General features: G+C 39.9%; 1 protein-coding gene across 3 annotated transcripts in view; it reads left to right on the forward strand.

The window, feature by feature from the left end:
* PLXDC2 (plexin domain containing 2) overlaps positions 1 to 24,112 on the forward strand; it is a 415,558-nt gene that overhangs the window by 164,164 nt on the left and 227,282 nt on the right. For all 3 annotated transcript variants that reach the window (XM_082647894.1, XM_082647893.1, XM_082647892.1), the window contains one exon: positions 3,266 to 3,477. In XM_082647894.1, coding sequence (XP_082504020.1) covers positions 3,266 to 3,477 — 212 coding nt within the window. The remainder of the gene's footprint in view (positions 1 to 3,265; positions 3,478 to 24,112) is intronic.

The following is a 24,112-nucleotide window of genomic DNA, read 5'->3' on the forward strand; positions in this document are numbered from 1 at the left end:
TTGTTTGTTTATTTTTCGGTACGCGGGCCTCTCACTGTTGTGGCCTCTCCCGTTGTGGAGCACAGGCTCCAGACGCACAGGCTGAGCGGCCATGGCTCACGGGCCCAGCCGCTCCGCAACATGTGGGATCCTCCCGGACCGGGTCACGAACCCATGTCCCCCGCACCGGTAGGCGGACTCTCAACCGCTGCGCCACCAGGAAAGCCCTGTTCTTAGGTTTTGATTTCTTAACCTTGAGGCAGCTGCAGGCTCAGGTTTGGGTTTACTTACGTAGGCTGCTAAGGTTTTAGAGCCACCTCAGTCTGATGGCCTCCTTGTTTAATTAGTTTAGCAGTGTGGAATATGGACTTTATCCTCCCTAAGTTTTGAAGCTCCTTCTTAGGGTAAGAAGGCAGGGAGAAAATGAGAAAGAGCAATCAAAGACGAGAACTGGACTTCCTCCGCAGACAGCTCCTCCAGTGTTAGTTGCTTCGTCTACTCTGTGCTCTGTGCCAGGGCCACAGGGGCTAGTGTTATGTTACTGGCCTAACAGGCATCATGAAAAGTACTATGTTTTGTCCTCTGTTATAAAAATCTAAAAGGATAATGGTAAAATTAATATCAGGCAATTAATATCCAATGATAACATCTATTTTAAAGAAACCAACAGTTGAAGATTTTAATAAGGACTACTTCTTTGGAGATTTTCGTGTTTTTTTTTTTTTTTTTTTTCTGATTTACATTATAAAGAACTGAGAAACCTCTGGCTGGAGACTTTCCCTTTCTGTGATTTTTTTTAAATAATATTTTTATATCTAGGACTGTTTACTCCATTGACTACATGATATTTGCTATCCCTCTTATCTGCACTGACATTCTAGTAAGGATCCTATAGATTTTCAGTTGTTCCTACATGATTGTTTGTATTCAGATAGCCTCCACCCCTAGTGCAAGGTGAATGCACAGCTCTAAAGTTTAATCTGAGTGTTGTGCTACGAGGCCTTAACTGGTTGTTATAAAACTTTATTGTGTACTTCTGTTGTAAGCTGCCTCATATATTTTTGGTAATGAGGCAGGATATCTAAATAAAGCAAATAAAATTGCTTTATGTAGCTTTGCCTAGAATCATAAGTCTTAGAACCTGGCACATACTCAGGAAAAGCTGTCTGCTTTTGCAGGTAAGATATTTTCATTTCCATTTGAAATATAGGGTAACTAAAGCACAGAGAGTTTTGTAAATCATGCAATATCCCCTATTCAGCAAACCTAACAGAAAGAATTCTACCCCAGGTCTCCTGAATCCTTGTACAGTATTTCTTCCGTACTTAATTGTGCCTGGTCCTATCATTTTTGCTCCAGAGAGAGTGTCTACAATTTATTCATTCATTTGGTCAGTCAGCAAACATTTATTGAGCATTATTCAATGTCCAGTGGGGACAACACCTTAAAAAAGAAAAATTTTCGGGCCTTCCCTGGTGGTGCAGTGGTTAAGAATCTGCCAGCCAGTGCAAGGGACACGGGTTTTTGAGCACTGGTCTGGGAAGATCCCACATGCTGCAGAGCAACTAAGCCCGTGCACCACAACTACTGAGCCTGCACCCCAGAGCCACAAATGTTGAGCTCGCATGCCACAACTACTGAAGCCTGCATGCCTAGAGCCCGTGTTCCGCAACAAGAGAAGCCATTGCAATGAGAAGCCCGCGCACCGCAACGAAGACCCAATGCAGCCAAAAATAAATAAATTTATAACAAACAAACAGAAAAGAAACATTTTCTGTAAAATACTCGTTAGACATACATATTGAACATTTACTGTGTGGAAGGTGGGAGGGGACCATGATAAACCCTCTATGTACCTGGGTTTCTTCCTAGCCTGCAACTAGCTATTCTGTGAATTGAGCACAGTGCTACATTTTCTGGCTCTAGGGTTCCTTTCTGTGGAATTTTTGGCCATTTCCATCTCCATGACTCTTTTAAGCTCTAATATTCTACAAGCCCATGGAAAAGTCTAGATTGCCAACACTGTGGTAGTGCATCACTCTAGACTGTATCCAAAAAGGCTTTAGGCAGTGGCAGATCATTTAAATTCACAGTGAAATCAAAGAATAGCCCCTCTAGAAGAATGATTAGCATCTTTCTGAGTTCAAAGGGAGATATTTTAGACCATTTGCATGTGATTAGTAGTGGAAGCCTTAACTTGGTTATTAGAGTTCTAAGTAACTGATTTAATGGTATTATAAGCTTCATTAAATACATTTTTGTTTCTTGGAACGTTCTTGTATTGATGGGAACCTCACAGCTGTAATTAAATCACTGCTCTCTTAGCGTTTTTTGAACCCATATCCTGCCAGTTATAAAGCCTGTCAATTCGTATCTTTTGGTAATAGTTGCCTAGAGGAGAACTGTTCTTGGTCAGACACTGAATTTCCCATACTTGTGGAACACCTTCCCCTGCTGACCCACTGAAATGAAAGACTAGGAGTAATGATTAGATCTAATTTTCCCTCCTGTAGTAGCAGAATGAGCTGGGTCAGCAAGGCCAGTCCCTGCAGATGGCTTTAAAATACCTTTGTGATTTGATCTCCTTGCCTTCCCATCCATTTCTCTAAGTGCCTATCACTGTCATCCTTTACCACCCTGACAAGATTCCAAGGTGAGAACAGCTCAAATGAGCAAGAGCGTTTGTGAGGCCTCCCGAGGACGTGGCTTATTAAATGAGTTCGGCAGTGAACCAAGTCTGACTTGTGAGCTACAAGGCAGGTTAGCACGTTTGCACAAAGGTCATTCCATGTATTATTTAACCCATTCAAATGCTCTGTTTTCTCTCTGCTGCCCAGCATAACTCACATGAAATAATATAAACTCACAAGTTATTCATGTCTGATTTGTATTTTCAAATGTGCTGGGAATCATTTAGTTTCATTCCTTTGTTTGGATTGTAGTTTGTTTTCTCAGAACAACTAGAGAATGCTTATGAAGGGTGTGTGTGAAGGACGGGCAAGGAAGGGAATAAAAGTGCATTACTTTAGGGCTGCACAACTGTTTTAGGGACTCTGCTGGATGTGCACATTAACCATTGTCACGACTTATCATGGTGTGTCCTAAAATTGCATTCTACTCGGAGATACTCATACCAACTCAAAAATATTACAGTTAAACAGATTTCACTGTTATGAGTTAGTTTCCTCTTCTTTTGACTAGCAGAATATTTTTCTTCTCTATTAGAAAGCATGCAAATGATGCATAACAGGTGGTAAATCGTTATTATTTTTTTTTTTTCAAACAGATTGGCACTATCAGGTTGCTCAAGCCTTCCCACAAACAGAAGAGGAGGTGGAGGTGGATTCCCATGCATTCAGCCACCGGTGGAAAAGGCACTTGGATTCTCTCAAGGTGGTAGACTCAAACCGAGCCAGCCTGGGCCAAGACTCCCCAGAGCGCAGAGGCTTCACGGACCTGCTCCTGGACGACGGGCAGGACAACACCACCCAGATTGAGGTAGGTCAATGATCTGGGTAATTGAAATGGATTAATAAGTCTGTTTCTTGCAAGGCACCCAACTTCCACATATGTATCAATATTTATAAGCTGTCCCTTCGGCTCAATCTGGAACTTATGGACTTTTTTGTAGAGGATCAATTTAATTCATTAATAAATAATTAATTTGTTAATATTCAGGAATTCAATAAGTAATTATAATTATGTTAAATAAATAAAATAAATAATAACTAAGCCATTTAATCACCCACGAATGCAGTTACTCAGGAAACAGACACACATGGGCTTGCTGTGATGACGTCAGTGAGGAGACACAAAGGGAAATACAGTCCCTCTCCTGCCTGCAAGGAGATGATTGTGTAACAGGGTCAGAAAGTGTAAACGCCATAACCAGCTCATCCCTATGCCATGTGATATGCGCAAAAGTATACACAGGCCAGTGTGGCATAGAGGAGGGGATGGTCATCTGCTTGGGGTTAGGGGATGGGCTGTTGTCAAAGAGGCCTAAGAGTGGGCACTTAGGCTCGCGCTCAGCAGATTGAGAGGAGCTCACCAGGTTGATAATTTGCCGATGGTAAAAGAGAAGATTGCTGGCAGAACGAATTACATCTGCAAAGGCTGAGTCTCAGAACGGCATGGCATTATGAGGAGTCTTGCATGGTGACCAACTGTCCCAGTTTACCTGGGACTGAGGGGTTTCCTGGAATGTAGAACTTTCAGTGCCTAAAATGGGGCAGTTCTGGGCAAACTGATGGTTGGTCACTCTGTTACTGTACATAATTCTTTGTGATAATTGGGGCCACAAATTGGAAAGAGAAGGACGGTTGGAGGTGGGTGTGGCAAGTAGGGAAGGCTGCTGAAGGCACATTCTAGGCAGATTTTGGGGTTGCCCAGAGGCCTCGAGGGTGGTATTGCATTGCTTAAGTTTCCATAGTCCTTAGCATTGCAAATGCTAAAATATGATCTTGTTAGTATACTAGATATAACAGACACAAACAAGTGAATCTTATGGAACTAAGCAAAAACCATTCAAATGAGAACAGAAGCTATTTATTCAGTTTGTTGTAGCCAGGGAGTGAGCCTCTATCACTTGCCTTTGGCAGAGACTCAAAAGCAGGCAGGGGAGTGGGAAAGTTTTTCCGTTAAAAAAAGAGAAGGCTCCAGGTGTGCTCTGATTAGAGGTTGTTGGCACGGAGAAGCTGGAGGTAGGCTCATCAGAAGCCGAGCATCTCGTCATTGGGGAACATACATGGCTTTCTGTGGTTGGTCCAGAGTTGGGCATAGGGACAAAAAATAGAGAAACCATCAGTTTTTAATCAAGTCCTGCCCCTTCTGGGCCGATGGCTGCCAGGATTGTGTTTTGGCTCCCTGGACTGGTTGCTCTAGAGGTTGGGGTCAGAGTTCTGTTGTTATCCATGGTCTGGACATTGTCCGTTTGTATATTCTCTCAATCTGAAGGTTTAGTTCCTACTATGTCCCAGGTAACAGGTTTCTATTTTAAAGAACCAGGCAGCATTCTTTTTACTGCCCTGAAATACTCATTATTTAGGAAAAGAACTCAACTTCATGAAACAGATATGACATAGTTCTGCAGATGGTATCAAAGCATCATTTTGTTCCCTCATGGTGAGAGGAATCTTCAGAAATGAAGCACAGGCCATTGGGATTCTCTTTAGGTGAGAGCCCGAAGATTTTCAAAACCCCTCTCCATCGCCTTAGTTAGTTTGTGACTCTGGTGGCCCCTGACTGCCCCCGTCAGGCCCTTAACAGACAACAGAGGATGATGTGCCAGGAGCAGAACTCATATAACATCTGTCAGAGGCTCTTCTGACTCCTGCAGAGTACCTGCTATTTTGGCAACAATGTCGTGGTAACAACTCAGGGTAGGCAACACAATTCCTCCCTGGGCTGCCCTTGAGCCAGGGTGCAGCATAAAGAAAGGAGAGCTGAACAGAAGCAGAGATGTTTCCTCTTTGCCCAGAACTAGTAACCTATTGAGATTAAAGGGAGAGAACACAGACTCCTAGAACTCTGTGATCTCCGTGCAGGATGCTGAATTTTTCTAATCATTGGTAAAATAGAAAATCCTTTTACTCAGGGATATATTAACACTCCCCAAAGTATCAGTACAATTCTAGTTGTTAGTATAGCCATGATTCTGTTATTCAGCCAGTTTTTCTCTTTTTTTTCCTTAATAGAGGGAGACCATGTAATGTCAGAGATTTTGAATCAGTAAAAAGGAGGAAGGATGATGCAGGGAGCTATTCACTGAGCACTCACTTGGTGCTAAGACCTGCCAGGTACTGTATGGTCATCATCTTATCTGGTCCCTACACCAGCCTGCTGAGATATGCATCCCCAGTTTCACTGGCTAATCTCAGTGATTAACATGAGGGTACTTTCAGTTTTAGGCTGAGTATTTTTCCTAAGGTCTCTCATTAATGAGTAAAGGGCTGGCAGTCAAACCCAGGACTGCCCAGCTCTCAAGATTTAGCCTTACTACTTGGCTCTGCTTCCTCTGATAGAAGGAAAAATAAATGGCTGTTTGATTATGTAATGCTTTTGGATAACTGTAGCACCTGAATATCGATAGAGTAACTTCAGGGTTTCAGTCTGGCTGAAAGGGGACTCGTCTTGAAGCTAGATTTCATAACTAGAGGACTGCTTTTATTTTGAGTTTATTTTTATGGGGTGCTGGGGATTGATGGAGATTATTGGGGATCTAAAGTCCCATAAGTCACCCCTCGGCACCACCACTAGTTCTGGAAGCAAAAGCCTACATCAGAAACTTCTCTGTAAAGTTTACTTATCCTGGCCCTTGAAATAGTATTTTTGAAAACTGTTGCGTCTCTTTTGGGGAAAATACTTTTTCCCGATTGAGTTAAATGGAAATAAGAAAGAAAGGAAGCAAATGGTTATAGAGTGATTGCTCTGTGCTGGGCATCGTGACAAGATCTTTCTTATGTTTTAGGAATAGCATTTTGATTTATGTTGCTTAATATAAGCAATGAGCATGAACGACTGTGTATGCTTTTGCCTTTTAGAAGCTTCCAGAGTCGATGTCAGGAATCAGAATTATTTGGCCTGAGAGCCCTGATTGTAGCAGTGACTGTTAAAATAATTTGTATCCCAGTGAGACTTAAGCCACCCAGAATGGCATTCCTGTGCATGTTCTCCCCAACTTCTGCCATTGTCTAGACTTTGTATCCCACTTTCACTGAACAAAGACAAAAACAAAAGACAATAGCATATTTACTATTTTGGCACAAATTCACTCTGAAATAAACAAAAGCTGTTATTTTCTTAACTTGGTACTTGACAGTATTTTTTCTGGCTCTGCACAAGAACAGATAATGGAGGGATCATAAAACTTAGTATCCCAGTTAAAGAATCTTCCAATTGAAGTTTCATTGCTGTTGTCATTGTTTTCTTTTTTTCATATTCTTTTCATGAAGATATAAAGATGTTTTGAAACAGTTCGTATTTCCTGATGAATAAGTGGGGACTCAACATTTGGCAAGCGCCACTGTCGATCTGCATTTTATTTTACATGAGACCTTTATTCTTGTACCTCCTCTGTTCATGTGGGTGTATAACCACTTGGGCAAGTTCCCTGGTGGCGCAGTGGTTGAGAGTCCGCCTGCCGATGCAGGGGACGCGGGTTCGTGCCCCGGTCGGGGAAGATCCCACATGCCGCGGAGCGGTTGGGCCCATGAGCCATGGCCGCTGAGCCTGCGCGTCCGGAGCCTGTGCTCCACAACGGGAGAGGTCACAACAGTGAGAGGCCCACGTACCGGAAAAAAAAAAAAAAAAAGAAGAGTACTTCCCCCTGATTAGTAGGTATTAAAAGCAGTCACTAGCATGCTTTTTGTAATTACTTTGGGAATATAAGGGCTCCAGGGACTTTCAGGTTAGATTGAAGTCCATGCATGACTTGGCCGTGCTTGAGCAGCCTTCAGTGAATTCCGTGACCGCAGGGACACGTGCATGGACGAGCAGCACGTGGATCTCCACCTCGCTGCTGGCTGCCCTTCCGTTTTCTGGGGTGGAGCTCTTGCAGCATCAAGGGCGCCTTATGGGATGGAGAGGGACTGAGCAGTGTTTGGTGAGAATTACTGGTCTTCATAAAGCTCAGTTTCCTCAGCTTATCCCTGTGTAATGCTGTTGGTAACTTACAGTTCTTCACTTTACAGAAATCAGTCCTTTCTAACACATGGAACCAAATGTGTGGTTTTTTCCTACTTTTTCACATGCAGCGTTTGGAACTTCATATTCCCTCTCTTGGGAGAATGAAAATGTTTCTGAAAAGGATTGTCAAGTGTGATTTTTATTTTTTTGGCTTCGATTCCAAAGTACCTGGATAACTTGAAGAAGGGAAGATTAAAAATAAGGTTTATGGATCCTATAAGTGTAGCCCCATGATCCAAAGTGACTGAGACATTGTGAGCTAGACCAGCACCTCTCCGGTGATGCAGATGTGGCTAAACTACAGGCGACACTTTGCATTGCAAGGAGTTAGAGCACAGAGCAGATTTAGCTCTTAGTTTTGAGGATATAGATTTCTGAAAAATCTTAGGTTAAATTGCAGTGCCTACCAACAACATATCTTGTGGATTTCTCATTCTTGTACCAAATAAAAATTGCAGGCATATCTAACAATTGTATCACCTATGATCGCATTAAAGTTCATATCTGAGGGAAGTACAGTGGAAAATGGTTAGCAAATATGTGCAATAGAAGTAGCTAAAAGCTACAGATCCACTGTGTTTCCACTTAAATGCACATGTGAAAACTCTTTTTTTGATCATCTGCTGCGGCACACTGCCAGTTGTATCTGTATCATATTGTCACAAATTCTATAATATATTTCTTTAAAAAGCTGTCAATTGCCAATTGCTGCACACAGGTTATTGTGTGTGTTCTAATATTTTATTGCAGTTCATAACTAGGTATTCTATTTGACAGGAAAGAAGTCACTGGAAAATCTTTCATCTAAAAGAGAATGCTGTTACTTTGAGATATTTTACAAAGCAAAGGCAAATTTCATAATGTCCCATGTGGGCATAATCTCCATGGTATGTTTGCAGTACAGAGAATACATCAGAATATTCTTAGATAATGAAATCCTACTGCTCATGTGTCTCAAGCATAGATATGCTTCCTCAGTTTCAGAGATCTGACAATAACAGTACTGAACATAAATGTAGGGTAGTAATAAGACACATCATCCCATTTCACAGAAATAATGAAAATCTGCAGAATACTGCTGTGCTGATTCTTTCTTCAGGCCACTGTTCTGCTCAGTGAACTCATGGAAGACAGTACTTACAGATGAGAAGCATGTGATCATGCAGATTTGTGACATTTTTCAAAAGAAAGAAAAGTACCACCTGATACTGAACAGTTCTTTTACTATATTTTTTATGAATGTAAAAGCTGGTGTCGATTTTTTTAATGCAGCATTTCCATCTCAGGGGAATCTTAAACTTTCAGGGGCATCCGTCTGTGGTTGCAGAAGCAGAAAGCTGTGCAAAGGGAAGACTCAGATAATCCTGAGGAAACACTTATTTGACTCGAATGAATTGAAATTTCCTAAATGCATGTAAGTGTCAGATCGCCTTCCACAAAAGACGAGAAGAAAAGCATGGTGAGAGCATGTGATTAAAAAGGAGCAGAAATACTGCATAAGTTAATCAGCACCCAGAGGAAGACCCTTATTCTGTAGAGAGCCAGGATTAATGAAGAGAGACAAGGTGTCATCTGAACCATGTCATGGAGAGAGAGTTAGAAGGTAGCCAGGTATCAAGATATTTCTAGCCAGAGAGTTTTGCACTGGTAAGCGGAGGAAGATTTTTAAACTCCCTTATGCTATGTGTCTTAGTCCGTTCAGGCTACTATAACAAAAATACCATAGACTGGGTGGCTTAAACAACAAATTTCTTTCTCACAGTTCTGTAGGCTGGGAGTCCAAAGTCAAAGAGCTGACAGATTTGGTGTCTGATGAGACGCCACTTTCTGGTTCGTAGGGGGCTGTCTTTCTGCTGTGTCCTCCCATGTCTAAAGGAGCTAGAAGGCTCTCTAGGGATCTCATTTGTAAGGACACTAACCCCGCTGATGAAGGCTCTACCCTCATAACCTAATCACTTTCTAAAGGTCCCACCTCCTAGTACCATCACATTGGGGGGTTAGGTATCAACGTGTGAATTTTGGAGAGACACAAATGTTCAGTTCCTAATGCTATGCTAAGGTGTTTGGGATTTATCAGGAAGGAACTTGGAAGCTACTGAATATTTTAAATAGAGAAAGGCAAGATTATATTGGTGCCCCAAAAATGAGTGAGGAGTGGATCTGAAAGCCCAAATCGAAGGGGTGGAAAGATGAAATAAATTTAGATGAGAATTATCGTAAGCTAAAATGAGACAGTAGTTAGAGAAATGCTATTGATGAGCATATGAATTTCAGGAATATTTAGATTTCTAATCGATAACTTACATTAACCACGATGACTGAAGTTTTACCCAAACTTCTGGTGCTTGCTTGATTCTGAGGGTCAGTTGCAGATGCTGGTCATTTCCTTCCCTGGCAGTGTGGCCTGCTACAACCTTGACAAGCACCCGTCTCACATGGATTGGGAATTGGCCTCATCTCTTCAACTCTGTATTGCCAAAGGTTGTATGTGAACTGACAGCAAAATCTGTTTCAACTTCTTTTGTTTTGGAAACTGGAAAAACACAGTTTCAAACTTATGATTTAATCCCATTCATTTGCTTTTAGAATATTGATGATGGCTTTTAGTTTTCAAAGAAGAAAATCCATTGAAAATAGTAAATCAGGCAGAAATTATCTGCAATTATTGCTCACCCTCTAAAAAGATAATGAGGATTAAAATAGAGTATCATATATCTTGCTCAATTATAGATTATTCTTAGCTTGACATGTCAGCTCTTTATTGGAACAAAAATGAAAAAAGATCCATAACTGTACTTCAAAGAGTTCCATAAAGAATAACTGAATTATCTCTATGATGCTTCACTGTTAGTTAATTGAATTTACTTATGGTAAGAGCATGGAAATAGTCTTCGGAATGATAAATACAGGTTGTAAAATTATTAAGTGTGTTAGTCATATAATTTATTTTTAGAACAAAAATTATATTTTAGAATAATATTCTTGCATTCTCCATATACGAAGAGAAATATCATATGAAATATCATATAGTGTAATATTCTTGCATTCTCCATTTACCAAGAGAGGTCCTCCCCTCACCAAGACCCTGAGATTAATTATAAGAATCTAGCATTGAGTTTTTCCTACCTCAATTTCCTAGCCATTCATGAGGACTGCGTCATGTCCTCTGCCTTTCTTTGCATTAATTAGGGCAGTGATAAGGAACTTCTAATGTAAGGAACTCCAGGTTAACCAGTAGAATCTCTACTTTGTCATCTTGCAATCTTATTTTTCTTCTTTCCCCAGGCTAACTTCCAACAGGACATTTAAAATACACTTTCATGAAAATTATTATTTTCAGTATCAAAATTATAGTACTGTTTAGTGTAATAGGCCTAGATCTTTATCTAATTGATTGTTTTAAATCCTGCTGAAGAATCAGGCTAATTGTTTGCTAGTCCAGAATGTGTCCAGTCTTTGCACGTTGAGGAAAGGGCTCAGGGTGAAGGATGGGCTGGAACTCAGGAGCAAAAAAGCCAGCAGGTGCTCGAGTCCTCTGTTCTCCTGGCAGCTCATGGATGTGTCCCCCAGTGGACAGTGGTCCAGGCAGGGCTGTGTCCTGTTTGCTTCTCCTCTTTATTGGACAAGTCTGAGAGGAGCATTGCACAGGGGAAATACATACCCAAGGTCAAGCACCGAGCAGCCCAGGCTGACCTGCCGGCAGTTTAGGAAGGGCCAGCACTTGGGTTGGGGGTGCCAGGTTCCATGGATGTTGAGCTCAGTCTCATCTTCTCCTTTCTAGGTGCATAGCTTATCTTCTCAGCTATCTAGCTTCTGGGCAACAGAGAGATAGTTTTGAGGGTCATTCACTGGACAATCCCTTTCTATACTAATGGATTATGCCTTAAGGACTAGTCTTTTTTTTTTTTTTTTTTTTTTTTTTTGCGGTACGCGGGTCTCTCACTGTTGTGGCCTCTCCCGTTGCGGAGCACAGGCTCCAGACGCGCAGGCTCAGCGGCCATGGCTCACGGGCCCAGCCGCTCCGCAGCGTGTGGGATCTTCCCGGACCGGGACCCCTGCATCGGCAGGCGGACTCTCAACCACTGCACCACCAGGGAAGCCCAAGGACTAGTCTTTTATGTGATATTTTCAGAATCAGAAACAGAATAATAAAGTGATTGTAGCTCAAAGACTAAATAAGTCTGAGTTGGTACAGTCATGCCAATAATATGATTTTTATTACTACCTCTGGAGAAGTATCGGGGCCACTCCTTATTCCCGTGAAGATTTGTCGCATAATGAATCTGCCAGCCCCTATGATGTGAACTTACTTAATTTTAGGAATACTAACACCAACTGAGTACACTGAATCACACCAAGTCTTTGCCGTTTATTTTATCTAACAAATTAATGCGCACTCTACAACTTAGTACCAGTGTTTTGGAAAAATAAAGACTAGGACTCTGATAAACAATGATTATCTGTAATTTTGTGTGGCACCCAGAAGTTTCTATGGACCTTTGTCAAAGATGTCTCATGTGTCTTTGCCAAATACTGTGACTTCTATGGAAACATTATTAGGTCTACACATAGGTGGGCCATTACATATATAGGAGGTGTTTAAAAATTCCTGATGATTTAAACTTACAGTATGAAAAAAGTATATTTTTATTCTTAAGCAATGATGTATAATATATTTTGCTAAGTGTTCAGGGGACTTTTATCTCATCTTATATTTCTGAAGCAGTTTTAAGGTAGATAAGGTCTCTTTATAACAAAGCATGCCTATGCATATTCATATTCTTTGCTTTTACATTTGTGATAAATTTGCTAATGTGCCACCCTGTACTCTATTAAGGGAGGTATCAAATAGCCAAAGGTCCTTTTGAGGAGGGGTGGCTAACATTCGGAATGAACAGAGACTCCTTAATTTTCTTTTTGTGTATCCCTGAAAGAAAACCTTTCTGTTCATGTCCCAGCGATGCATAGATGTCTGAATCTGTCTAGAAACAAGAGAAGAATTGAACTTTGCAGCCCTTGGGAACAGTTGTTTTGAGCCATTTTCTGTATGGTATTTCAAGCCTGAGCTATTAAATTGAAATAATAGTGTGGCATCCATGGCACTGAATTGAATGAATGGATTAAATACTGCTGAAACTATTTCTATTTAACAAGTGATTTCTAGCTCTTTTTGTAAACTTCATATATTTACACAGTCTTTAGCTTAAAAAGCAAAGCTGTGGAAAACACTAACATTCACCTTTTAGACAATATCTCTATCAATCATCTATCTATCTATATTATTTTGCATTCACAGCGCTGATCCAACTTGTCACCAAAGGAATTTGAAACGAAAACTTGCAAAGCAAATTTCTTACTGTTGAAGTTAAACATTTCATTTAGTCACAGCACCTTTTATTAAAGAAGTCTTTTAGGTAAATACTTCCAAAACTAAAAATATTTCATCTTGTGATAGGATTTTCCACTTAAATATAATACTGCCTAACTTTTTAAGGTTTCATGAATTCTATTCTGGAAATTTTTATAATTTTCAAAGATGAATGTCATGATTTATGATTGTCAGATTTTTTTCTCTAAGGACAGTTTAGGTTATAATATTGTCCAATTTTCTTAGGTTATAGTGCTTTGCACAGTGTTCATATTTGAATGCAAATCTTTCCTTGTTCTGTCAATAGAGCAGAAGGTGATTTAAAATTTCATTTTCGAAAATGTTTACAGGGGACACTAACAACCCTTTCCAAGAAACTCAAAACAGTTAATTTGTTCGTTGTAAATAGTGTTGTAGAATGATCTGTTATCTTAAAAATCAAGTATAAACAATCAGTTTTCTCTTTCTTAAATACCAACTGAACAAAGAATGACTTGTCATCTTTCTCTGTCCATTGAGGAATCAGATATCTCTTTATTATTTTTAAAGTGAATGGGATTAATCTTTACCAGAACAGAAGCATGTCATATTCAGATGGGAAGGGTACAATTCAAACTGTAAGAAAACAACTTTATGAATAAATACAGAAATGTGCCAGGCCAAAATAATAAGTATTCATTAGAAATTTTTCTCACGTTACTAATTGGACCTAGTGATAAAAAATTATCTTCTAAAAGTAAACAAAAATTTTAGACAAATCTTTGTATTTTCACTGTCCCTTAAAAACTCTGTGGAAAGTAATATTTTCCACCGTAAACCCAAGGAAATAAAATAATCAGTACATTCAAAAGCCCCCCTTCTTTGCCCCTGCCAACAGCCCATCCAACGTGGCTCTATTTAGGCAGAAGACTTTAGAAAGAAAGCAGCTGCAGTTCAATTACTTACTGGTCCACAAAGAACTTAAATAGAAATCAAATCACTTTTGCCATGACGGTTAAAATGTTATTTTGCCTCATCGAATAGGTTTGCTATGGTCTGAGCATATTTCAAATGTATATGACATGCTTTGTTCAGGCAGTTTAGTCACTGAACAATCATAACTGCCACTTCAGGATTTTTTTTTAAATTTTGCTTTGTAAAGGTGTATTTCTTACTTTATTATTAAAAGGAGAATTGACATTTTCTGCATTTAAATCATTTGCATAAAAGGACAAAAGTAAAAAAACTCTATGTTTTTATCTCCTTAGGAAAAATGTTTAAACATCTTCAAAGGGAATTTTTTTTTTCCAGCTGGTGATCACTTGTGAATGCAAATTAGAGTAAGGGGTAAATGACTGCGAGACTGTTCCTCCTGATTGTCTATTGACTTTTTAAGTGTTGGTAATAAAGAATCTGGTAAGAGAAAATGATTTCCAACTTTGAAACAGTCCCTGAAACAAAGCGAGGAGCGGGTTGACAGAACAGAAGCAGAATCTGGGACAAACATTAATTTTCTCACTTTGTCCCTTTTTTTTCTAGCAGTGCTTTCCACCAGTGATCTGCCATCTGCCCAGTAGCCTCCATACCAATGTATCATTGTCTTCCTTTGGGCTGCAGTTGCAAAATTAAAAACCAAAGAACTTGGCATTGTAGGTGGTGGTTTTAAAAATCTTTATGTGTAGGCAAGGTTGCTATAAACTATAGATATTTTTCAAAGCCTGTAAATAGAAATTTTAGTGATTTGTAAATGTATGTTTGTGTGTGTATGTTTTGTGTGTGTGTGTGTGTGCGCACATACATGTGTGTACGTTATTCCTAATCACTGTAAATAAAAATCACCTCAGTGGGGGAAAATAAACGGTGGCTGGATAGCCCCTTTTACCTTACACTTAGGCACTTATTTCTCTGAGCAAAAACCAGTATTTTTTTTTCATGGAGGCAGTAAAATTTAAACAGCTACCTGGAGGGCTGGCCAAGGCTCTCTTGCTTCAGTGAATGCCTTAAGCGTTAAATATGTTCTTTAGATTATTGTTCTGGAAGGTAAGGATGAGACACAATGAAGGCAATCAAAGCATAATGGACTTTTTGAAATAATGAGGATCGAGGGAATTGCCTGGTGGTCGATTGGTTAGGATTTCTTGCTTCCACTGCAGGGGGCACGGGTTTGATCCCTGGTCGGGGAACTAAGATCCTGCAAGCTGCTCGGTGCTGCCAAAAGAAAAAAAAGAGGATCAGACATTATGAAAACTGGAAAGGAGATGTGACCGTGGACCCGAGATTATGGGGCAGCTCAAATGAGATTCCCCAATTCTCTCTTCTGTAACTGTGCCCTTTTCAGCACATGTACACAAAACCCTTGTTCACCTGGCTCTGTTTCAATCTCGGTGGCCCCTCTCCTCCCTTACGGGCAAATTTGCCGTTTCTCTCCACCAAGTATTTCTCTTGACTAGAAGCTCGTGTTACCACTAACAACTTGTGTAGCCTGAAATCATTATCCTGTGTCTCCATTCCTACAAGGCCACGTGAGAAATATATGGTAGATTCTCTTCTAGAATAAGTGCAAGGGCCTCTCTATTTAAAGCAGGGTTTGGCAAGTGAAACTCCATGGATATCACTCCAAACCATATTGCCAAGAAATGACCAGACTATTTCAAAAGACCCAATCTAGGGAAATCTAACTCAGATTACAGCCTCCATGAGGGATGAAACAGTGCTGGATCTTTTGTTGATGTTCATAAAGCATTCATTGATTTGAAGTAAAATTTTTTGGATGCAGGGAGAGTAGTATTTAACTGAGGGTTAGATGTGAAACCCAGGAAGCATAGGGAGACTTGACTTCCTTTTTGACCAAGAAAACCAAGATTCACTTGTGGCTAGGACTGTAAGTAAAATGGAATGTGGCAAGGACTAGAACTAGATTACCAACAAAAGCCTGATGTTTTTGTTGGCTGTTTCCACATTCAAATGAGTAGTGACGTCGGGTATGTGATTGTAGCTTGTCCACTGGGATTCTTTGTACGGCAGTAAATTTGTCTTCACACTCAAATGAACTGAATACCATTTTCTGCTGCAAAAGAAGATATGAAGGATGAGGGAAGGTAAGGTGGTTACTGAGAAAGTGTCCCATGGTCATGGTGTAGAAACCCTTTTCCCCGGGTGCAGGAACAGTGATGCCTCTTCAGTGCCTATCTTGAAACTGGGCTTGTTTCCACTGGAGTCCCCTCTCTACTTGTGCTGATTGAAGCTCATGCTCCTGTGCAAATTTGCACCCCTACCCCCTCTAGACTGTATTTTTGAAGAGTTATATTTGAAACTGTCACATACAAAATAGTAGTAAGGGGCTTCCCTGGTGGCGCAGTGGTTGAGAGTCCGCCTGCCGATGCAGGGGACGCGGGTTCGTGCCCCGGTCCGGGAAGATCCCACATGCCGCGGAGCGGCTGGGCCCGTGAGCCATGGCCGCTGGGCCTGCGCGTCCGGAGCCTGTGCTCCGCGACGGGAGAGGCCACAACAGTGAGAGGCCCGCGTACTGCCAAAAAAAACAAAAATAGTAGTAAGAGGCGTCAGCAGCGCTGGCGGCAACAACGGTGGCGTCAGCAGCGTGACTCTTTGTAGCCTTCTGGCGCAGAGCAGTGAAGCCACCACACTTTGCAAAGGCAAGCGTGCACCTGCAGGAAAAGTATCCCCTTGGCTTTAGTAAGCTGCTGCCGCTGCTGCTCTTACTTCAGTCACTTTGCTTCTGCTGGGGCTGTTTTTATCCACTTCGCTGCCTTTCTTTCTGCTTCCCCTCTCAGGCAACCATAAATTGAAATGCCGCAAGAGCACACATGCCTGGAGACAGAGGCAAAGAGACAGAGAACAAAGAAGCACCTTACTGAGTTCTGTCCCTTCCAGTGATGATAGAAAACCTGAAACCACTGCTGTGAATCTTAAGCCACCTGCCTTGGGTGCTAATTGGGCTTTCTCAGGTGACAGCAGGCATTGTAGTGCTTCTAGATGAGCAGGGGCCATTGGGCATTTGGTAGCAAAGAGGCGGGGGGGTAAGGCTCATCAAAACACTGGACCCTTCCAGGGTTGTGCACCCACTTACTCCTTAATGAATCGTCCATGGCTCCAGGCTTCCTTTAATAGAGTAACCTCCTGGGATTATTATTCGGGAATCAGGAGAGACCTATTTCCAAGTTCCCCTGTGATGTGATCAAGCTGGAATCTCTCTCCCCATTTTCTTGATGGGTTCTATACCTACCTACTTCTAGCATGAAGTAATTGAATTCCGTTTTTAAAAATGGCTGTGTTAACCACTCTTTCGGATTGATTACTCCCTTTCGCTTTACATAGGCTCTCTCCAAACCGAATTCCATCAAGTACATTAGGTTTCCCCTTTCTAAATTACTAGCGCAGTCCAAATTTGTCTTGACATTTTACTACAGTTGCCTTGATTGGGTTCTGAGTGATCTGAAACTCTTCAGTCCCATATTTAAAGACAATCATTGGATTTACATTTGGTTGGTAAATTTGAGCCCTTGGGGTCATGGTGGCAATAGTCCAAAAAAGTTTAAAAAAAAAGGTATCATCACATGAGGCATGATTTACTGCAAGGGAATTTCTTCCTAGATATAGGGGAATGATGGGGCATGGGGACCATGGCAGCTGCTCCCCAGCTGCAGCAGAGTGGGGCCATGTGGGAATTCGGGCATATGATGCCACATCTCCTAGTTTCTCAAGAGAAATCCAAACACTTAAAAGTTGTGTGTTCATTCTTTTTTTTTTTTTTTCCTTAATCACATGTGGACCAACACAGTGATGGTGAAATAAAATGTCCATAGGTTCATGTATCTAATGGCCACCTGGCCACCAGATGCTATTGCTACTATATACAAAACAAATAACTAACTACATTCTTAATTAATATAAACTTACTAGGTCATCTTCCAAAGGGCCATCTTATTTCCAAGTTCTGAGGGGCACCTCACTATTGCCTTCATGTCTACCCCAGAGGAAGCATACTATGTGTTGAGTTGAATTCAGTCAAATATAATCTGATTCTTGGAGATATTCTCTTCTGTCCTACTTTTCTTCTGTACTTATTTTATGTAAGTACAGTCCTGGTGGACTACTTTCCTATTGCATCCCTTGTAAACATGATATTGAAAACAAGAAGTGAAACATGCTTTTAAAGGTCTCACCTTCACTAGTTATTTTGAAGAATGTTTCTAAGATTATTTTCTGTTCTTCTGAAATATTACAGTGTATGAAATTGGAGTCATGGGAAATATACTCTTCGGTTATGATTGATTCAATATTCGAAGTTTTCAAAAGTATTTAGACATAATGAGAAAAACTTTTATATATTCAATTAATTACATATAAATATTGTAATTTAAACAATGACATTTCTTCAAGTAATCATCTTCTTTTGCTTTTCCTGGAAGACTGGAACATTTTAGACTTACCAGTGAGATGAATTTAGAAAGTCAAAATGATTTGATACATTGGCAATACATTCAACTGTTAATAAGACAGAAGTGTGCTCTGGTCTATATCTATAACTAGCTTGCTAAAAAATTAAATAAATAACAAATGGATTAAACTGTATGATCATTCAGTAGCATTGCATATGTATAAAATAACCATAGCATTTCTAATTTGCAGATAGATTTGAAGGAAAAAGAGAAAGAAAATCAAATAACTGGGGGAGGGGGGACTTTTAGTGTGAGACTTTGCATTTCTTTTCAATTTTGTAGCAGTTGCAACAGGTATAAGTGGTATCTTACACAAAACACTTTAGAGGTATGATGAAGTAGCTGGGTTCAGCTTACATTATTGGCAGAGTCAGGATAAGGACTCGCATCCCCTGTTTCTGGCTCCTGATGCCAGCCAACCCTTCCCCATGCACCACCATGCTGCAGCTCTTTCTCTTGATCCCTGGTAACTGATACCTGGTGCTATGAACTGAATTGTACCCCCTCCCCCAAGTCGTATGTTGAAGCCGTAATCCCCAGTCTGACTGTATTTGAAGATAGGGCTGTTAGGAGGTAATTAAGGTTAAATGAATTCATAAGGGTGGGGTCCTAATCTGATAAAATTGGTGGTCTTATGAGAAGAGCAAGAGGGACAGAGCTCTTTCTCCATGTGTACACATTGAGGAAAGGCAAGGCGGTGTGAGAACACAGTGAGAAGGCAGCTGTTTGCAAGTCAGGAAGAGGGTTCTAACCAGTATATGCCCAGACTGGCACCCTAATCTCAGACTTCCAGGCTCCAGAACTCTGAGAAATAAATTTCTGTTTAAGCCATTCAGTCTATGGTATTTCATCACGGCAGCCTGTGTGGACTAAGATACCCGGGAGGTGTGGAGAGACAATTTACTAAGTGACATTTTCTAAAAAGGGTCCTTATGAAGTTGCCAACACTTGAACACCTAACCTTCCAATCCGAACTTAGCTACTCTTTTCTTGATGAGAATCCTCTTCTTCCTCCATCATGTGACTGGCTGCATGGATCCCCGCAATAGAAGTCTCATATTGTATGTTCTTTCCACCCATTTCCTCATAGCATATTTCTTAGTGAACCCATGATAGCTCATCACTTCAGGAAAAGTAGCCACTTCAGTTTACCAGAGTGTACACTTTCTCTGTCTTTATCCATATGGACTCCCTGTTTGTGGTGCTGGAGAAATTCCTTAACCTCTTTTTTATATTCATGTTCATGGTCTATTATTTGTAAACAATATTTCCTTAATGGTCTAAAAGCTTTGGCCATAGTGTCTTGGAAACTGAATTGTATAGCTATATTCTTCAGATTTTGTGCATGTGGTTAGAATCACTCACAATTGCATACATCCTTCAGTAATCATTAATGTCTGATGAGACAATTAAACATCAATTAATGATACTTTTCTTCTTGTATACCAGGTAGCCTTGTTTAGAATGAGACGTCACATAAGGTAAATAGTGACCTAAGAGCTCTGACCCAAATGAATGAGTACATGCCAGAGACAGAGTGTAGAAGGGAAAGTTGGTGAAGAAGACAAAAAAATAATCTAGGTCTTTTCTGGAAAATTCAGATTGATCTCAGGTTATTTCTTACCCAAATAGCAAATTGTTTATCTAGTCACCAATTACCTCAGGAAATAGTTTTAAATATAGCTAAACTAAATATAGTTGAAATATGGTTAAAGATAGTCAAAATAATCTGAGATATTATAAAATGCATTTCTTATCCAAATACATGAAACTTATCCATAACATCCCCAACAGCCTTTGCTCCAAGTCTTCTAATGGGAATTTATCCTTTTTTTAAGAGAGAAAATTTTGTTTTTGACATCTTAATTTATTAAACTGTTTTCTCATCCTTGCCTGAATATTTCATCCCCAAAACATTCACAGATGAATCGTCCTTCTGACCTTTGGGCAAAGTCAATCCAGTTCCTCTTTGTCATCCAGTGGACTCTTCCCCATTCATTTCTCACATGACTTGACCTACAAGACCTCAACCATTTAGATCTTTCTCCTCTAGCCACATTTCATTTCACTTGTTATTAAAATGCTGAACTCACAGTTGTACTCAGCAGGAATTTGTCATAAAGCTGTTATGTAGCAGACTAGCAACTGTCCCTCAACTTACTATTGGGAAAATAGTATAAACTTTTTTAGACTTTATAAATGTATTTATAAATTGGTCAGGGAGAGACTGGCCTAGGAAGAACCTGGAGCCTGAGGCTCAAGTCCAAGCCCGGAGATCTTTGAAAGCCCTTTAAGGGAGTTTGCATTTCTCTGGGGCCCAATGCACTTCCTGGGTATTATTTGTACTAGGAACAGCTTGATCCCCAGAGGACCCTCAGAGGCTGCTTCCTGGAAAAAGGATTAGAAGATCAATAATATGTAAATAAACTCTGCCACCCACATCCCTGCTCTGAGGAGGTCACTGCGGGCTCTCTGTGCCTGCACAATAGCCCTTCGGCCACTCATAAGCAGCAGAGTGACCTTAGGGGTTCTTTAGAGCCCTGTACCAAGAAACAAATGTAAAGCACATGCAAATACTCTTGCTAGATTCATTATTGTCGCTTCCAGGGGAAGTGGGAGGGAGTTCGGCTTTGAAGATGGAAACCATGCAGCTTTCCTAGAGTCCTTGTGAGTACCTTATACTTTGTCAGAGTATGAGAAATACTCTAGGCTTTAGCTCAGCAGTTTTACGACCAATATTTTCGAGTCTTTAAAGATGTTCTAATCTACCTCCGAAGAGGAAGGGAAAAAGCACTGTGGCAGTGGCCTCTGGAAGTCAGATATCATAAAACCAAAATGGAAAAAAAAAGACTCAATGTTTTCATTCCTTTGCAAATTAATGGCACTTAAAAATATGCATTATCTACAAACCCTATCTTTTCAGAAAAAGAAAGCATTAACAAGAAATAGAACATGATATTAGAGTAAACGATAGGTGAATAACCGAATGTATCTTTTTAAAAAATTCATCAAGTTATCTTTGTCTTTTTCACATTTTATTCTTTGAGAACCACTGTATTATGAATTCCTTACTGTGGATCTAACATTTTTGTCTCTATCATAAATGCTTTGAAAAGTATGCAAACAGATTATTTTTAGGTAGCCACTTGCCAAAACTCCTCTATTTAAAAGATTAACCAGCTAATGATTTTATTGCTTAATAAAATATCCTGGGGGAACAAATCACTTTCCGTTTTCAAGGCAATCTGTTGGTTTTTCTTCCTCGGCTTTAAAAATTATGCCCGTTATTCCTCTATATGTTTTGCAAACCATTGTTGGCATTTTTTGCAACAAAAACCTCTAGGCCATCATGAGTTATATAAAGTCTCCACTACATCAGGGGACCAAATTTGTATTGGATTTGGGGAACTATGCCCTACATAGTAGACTGCTTACTTATAAGTCATCAAGTCAACAAAGCCTAATGCAAAGACCTGGATTGAACTTTGGATTTTATACTAGTTGTAACAGAACACTGATGTGTTGTTTATTCACACCTGTTCTCGCTAGTCTGATTCATTGGAATGTTTATTACATTCTTTGCTCTCTGAGTGAACCTAAGAATTTTTTTCCCAGTCCCTTTCTCCACTGTCTCCTTAGTCTCTGGAATAATCATGTTCCGTCCAGAGTAAAACCCAAAGATAACGTTGACATAAGCTCTCTTCATTTTTTTAACCCAGGTTGTTTTTTAATGTTTTAACCATTAAGCAATATTCTGTTCTGAATTTTATCTACAAATTAACTGAATTCAAAATATTAACTGGTGATTATTTCTAAGCAACGTTTATGCACAGTGTAGATCAGTGAAGAGAACTACTTGGATATCTAAGCCCAGGCAGAGGAAATCCATGAGCATATGGAAATTCTCTACTTATAGAAGTATCTGATATATGTAGACTTATAATGTAAGAACATTCAAGTAAGAGTTCCTGTCCTGGTTTCTTTTGAACTTTTCATTTGAGATACAAAAGTAAATCAAGTGGCCCTAGGGTTTGTTATTAATACAATCACTTAATGCCTGTCTCTCCCACTAGACTGTAAACAACATAAATGCAGGAATTGTGTCAGTTTTGTTTACTATATACTTTTTAAAACAAAAGTCTCCTGAATAAATGTTTTTAATGTCCTAATATCAAAGGGAAAGATATTTAATCTAAAAAGGCAGCTGGTTGATATTGGAGGCAAACACCTAGGAACAGAAGAAGGCTGCTTCTCTGTGAGTGTCCACCCAAGGCCCTCAAATGCCAAAGACGAGAGAACTGGTCACTTCAGTCACGTGTCTAATCTTGTCAAAGAAAAGAAAAAATTAAGTAAAGTGGTGTCATTTCAGGAAAATGGCTCAATTTGTGTTTTTTGTGTGGATCAGGTATAATGATTAAAAATGCATAATGTTAAACTTCCATAGCTAAATCTAATCTCTTTCCACCGAGTGCTACTTACAATTAGTATTGTGTTTGGTATAGTCACGTTCAGTTCACCACTGCTTCATTATCTGCACTGCGTGTTTATGCAAAGCCTGATGATTATGCTTGCAGACTGACTAATGATCTTTAAAACTGTGTTGATATCTCAAAGTGATTGATGCAGCACATTCATTGCATTTTTGAAGCTGCTTTATCTTGATACTTGTTTCAAAGCTAGTATACCAGGTGGGGGGGGGGCAGGGGGAGGGGGACGATGACACATAAAATTGTATGTCAAATGAGTGCATCCAAAACCATGATATAAGGATTCCAAATTTATACTATTTGGGACATGTACAGATGCAACCTATGAAACACTCAAAAATTCTCCAGATCGCATATCCATTAAGGAATAGAAATCTGGACTCAGCCTTCTTTATTGAGATCGTCAACACTGGAACTTTAAGGATCATCATTTCCAAAACAGATGAAAGGCTATTTATTATTCCTACAGTTCTCTGGAATGTAAACCTTACTGTGTGTGCTTTGGAAAATACTAAGCTCAACATTTGAAAAAGTGAAATTCTTAAATTTTGGTAAACTCTCTAAGGATAAGTTGAATTTTTTTATATATTTCTAAAGCCTTGGTTTTGGTATGATCATATAGATATAGAACATGTTCAGTTACAAATTAGAAATTTCAGCTAATAGGTGATGTTTCCCAGATGTATCTGCATGTTGGGATCACACTACACCCAGCCCGGATTCTGATTTAACTGGTCTGGAGTATGATCTGGGCTGTGAAATTTATAAAAGATCTCCAATTGATTCTAATGTGCAGACAAGTTTGGGAACCACTGCTACAGTTCAAGGGCATTCATTAGCTCATGGCATTGTCCTCCATTGAGCGCTTATTCGAGTACTCAGTGAGAGAAAGATAGAAATACAGGTGTTACTTGAATATGGGAGGGCTTCTCAATTAACATCTGGTTACTCCTAAGGCCTTGTTCTGTGACCATTGGTATGCACTGTATCTGGAAACCAGTGATACTTATTTTCCTATATTTGTTTGTTAGCATTTATAATGACATGTAGGTATGCTAAGTTCCACTTTAAAATGTTAACTGGCATAGCTACTTTCAACCATCCAGGCTGTCCAGTTATCCTGATTAAATGCTGCAGGGTCATTTTTGAGTGTT

Source organism: Grampus griseus, assembly GCF_964374135.1.
Source record: "Grampus griseus genome assembly, chromosome: 2".
In the NCBI taxonomy this organism is placed as follows: domain Eukaryota; kingdom Metazoa; phylum Chordata; class Mammalia; order Artiodactyla; family Delphinidae; genus Grampus; species Grampus griseus.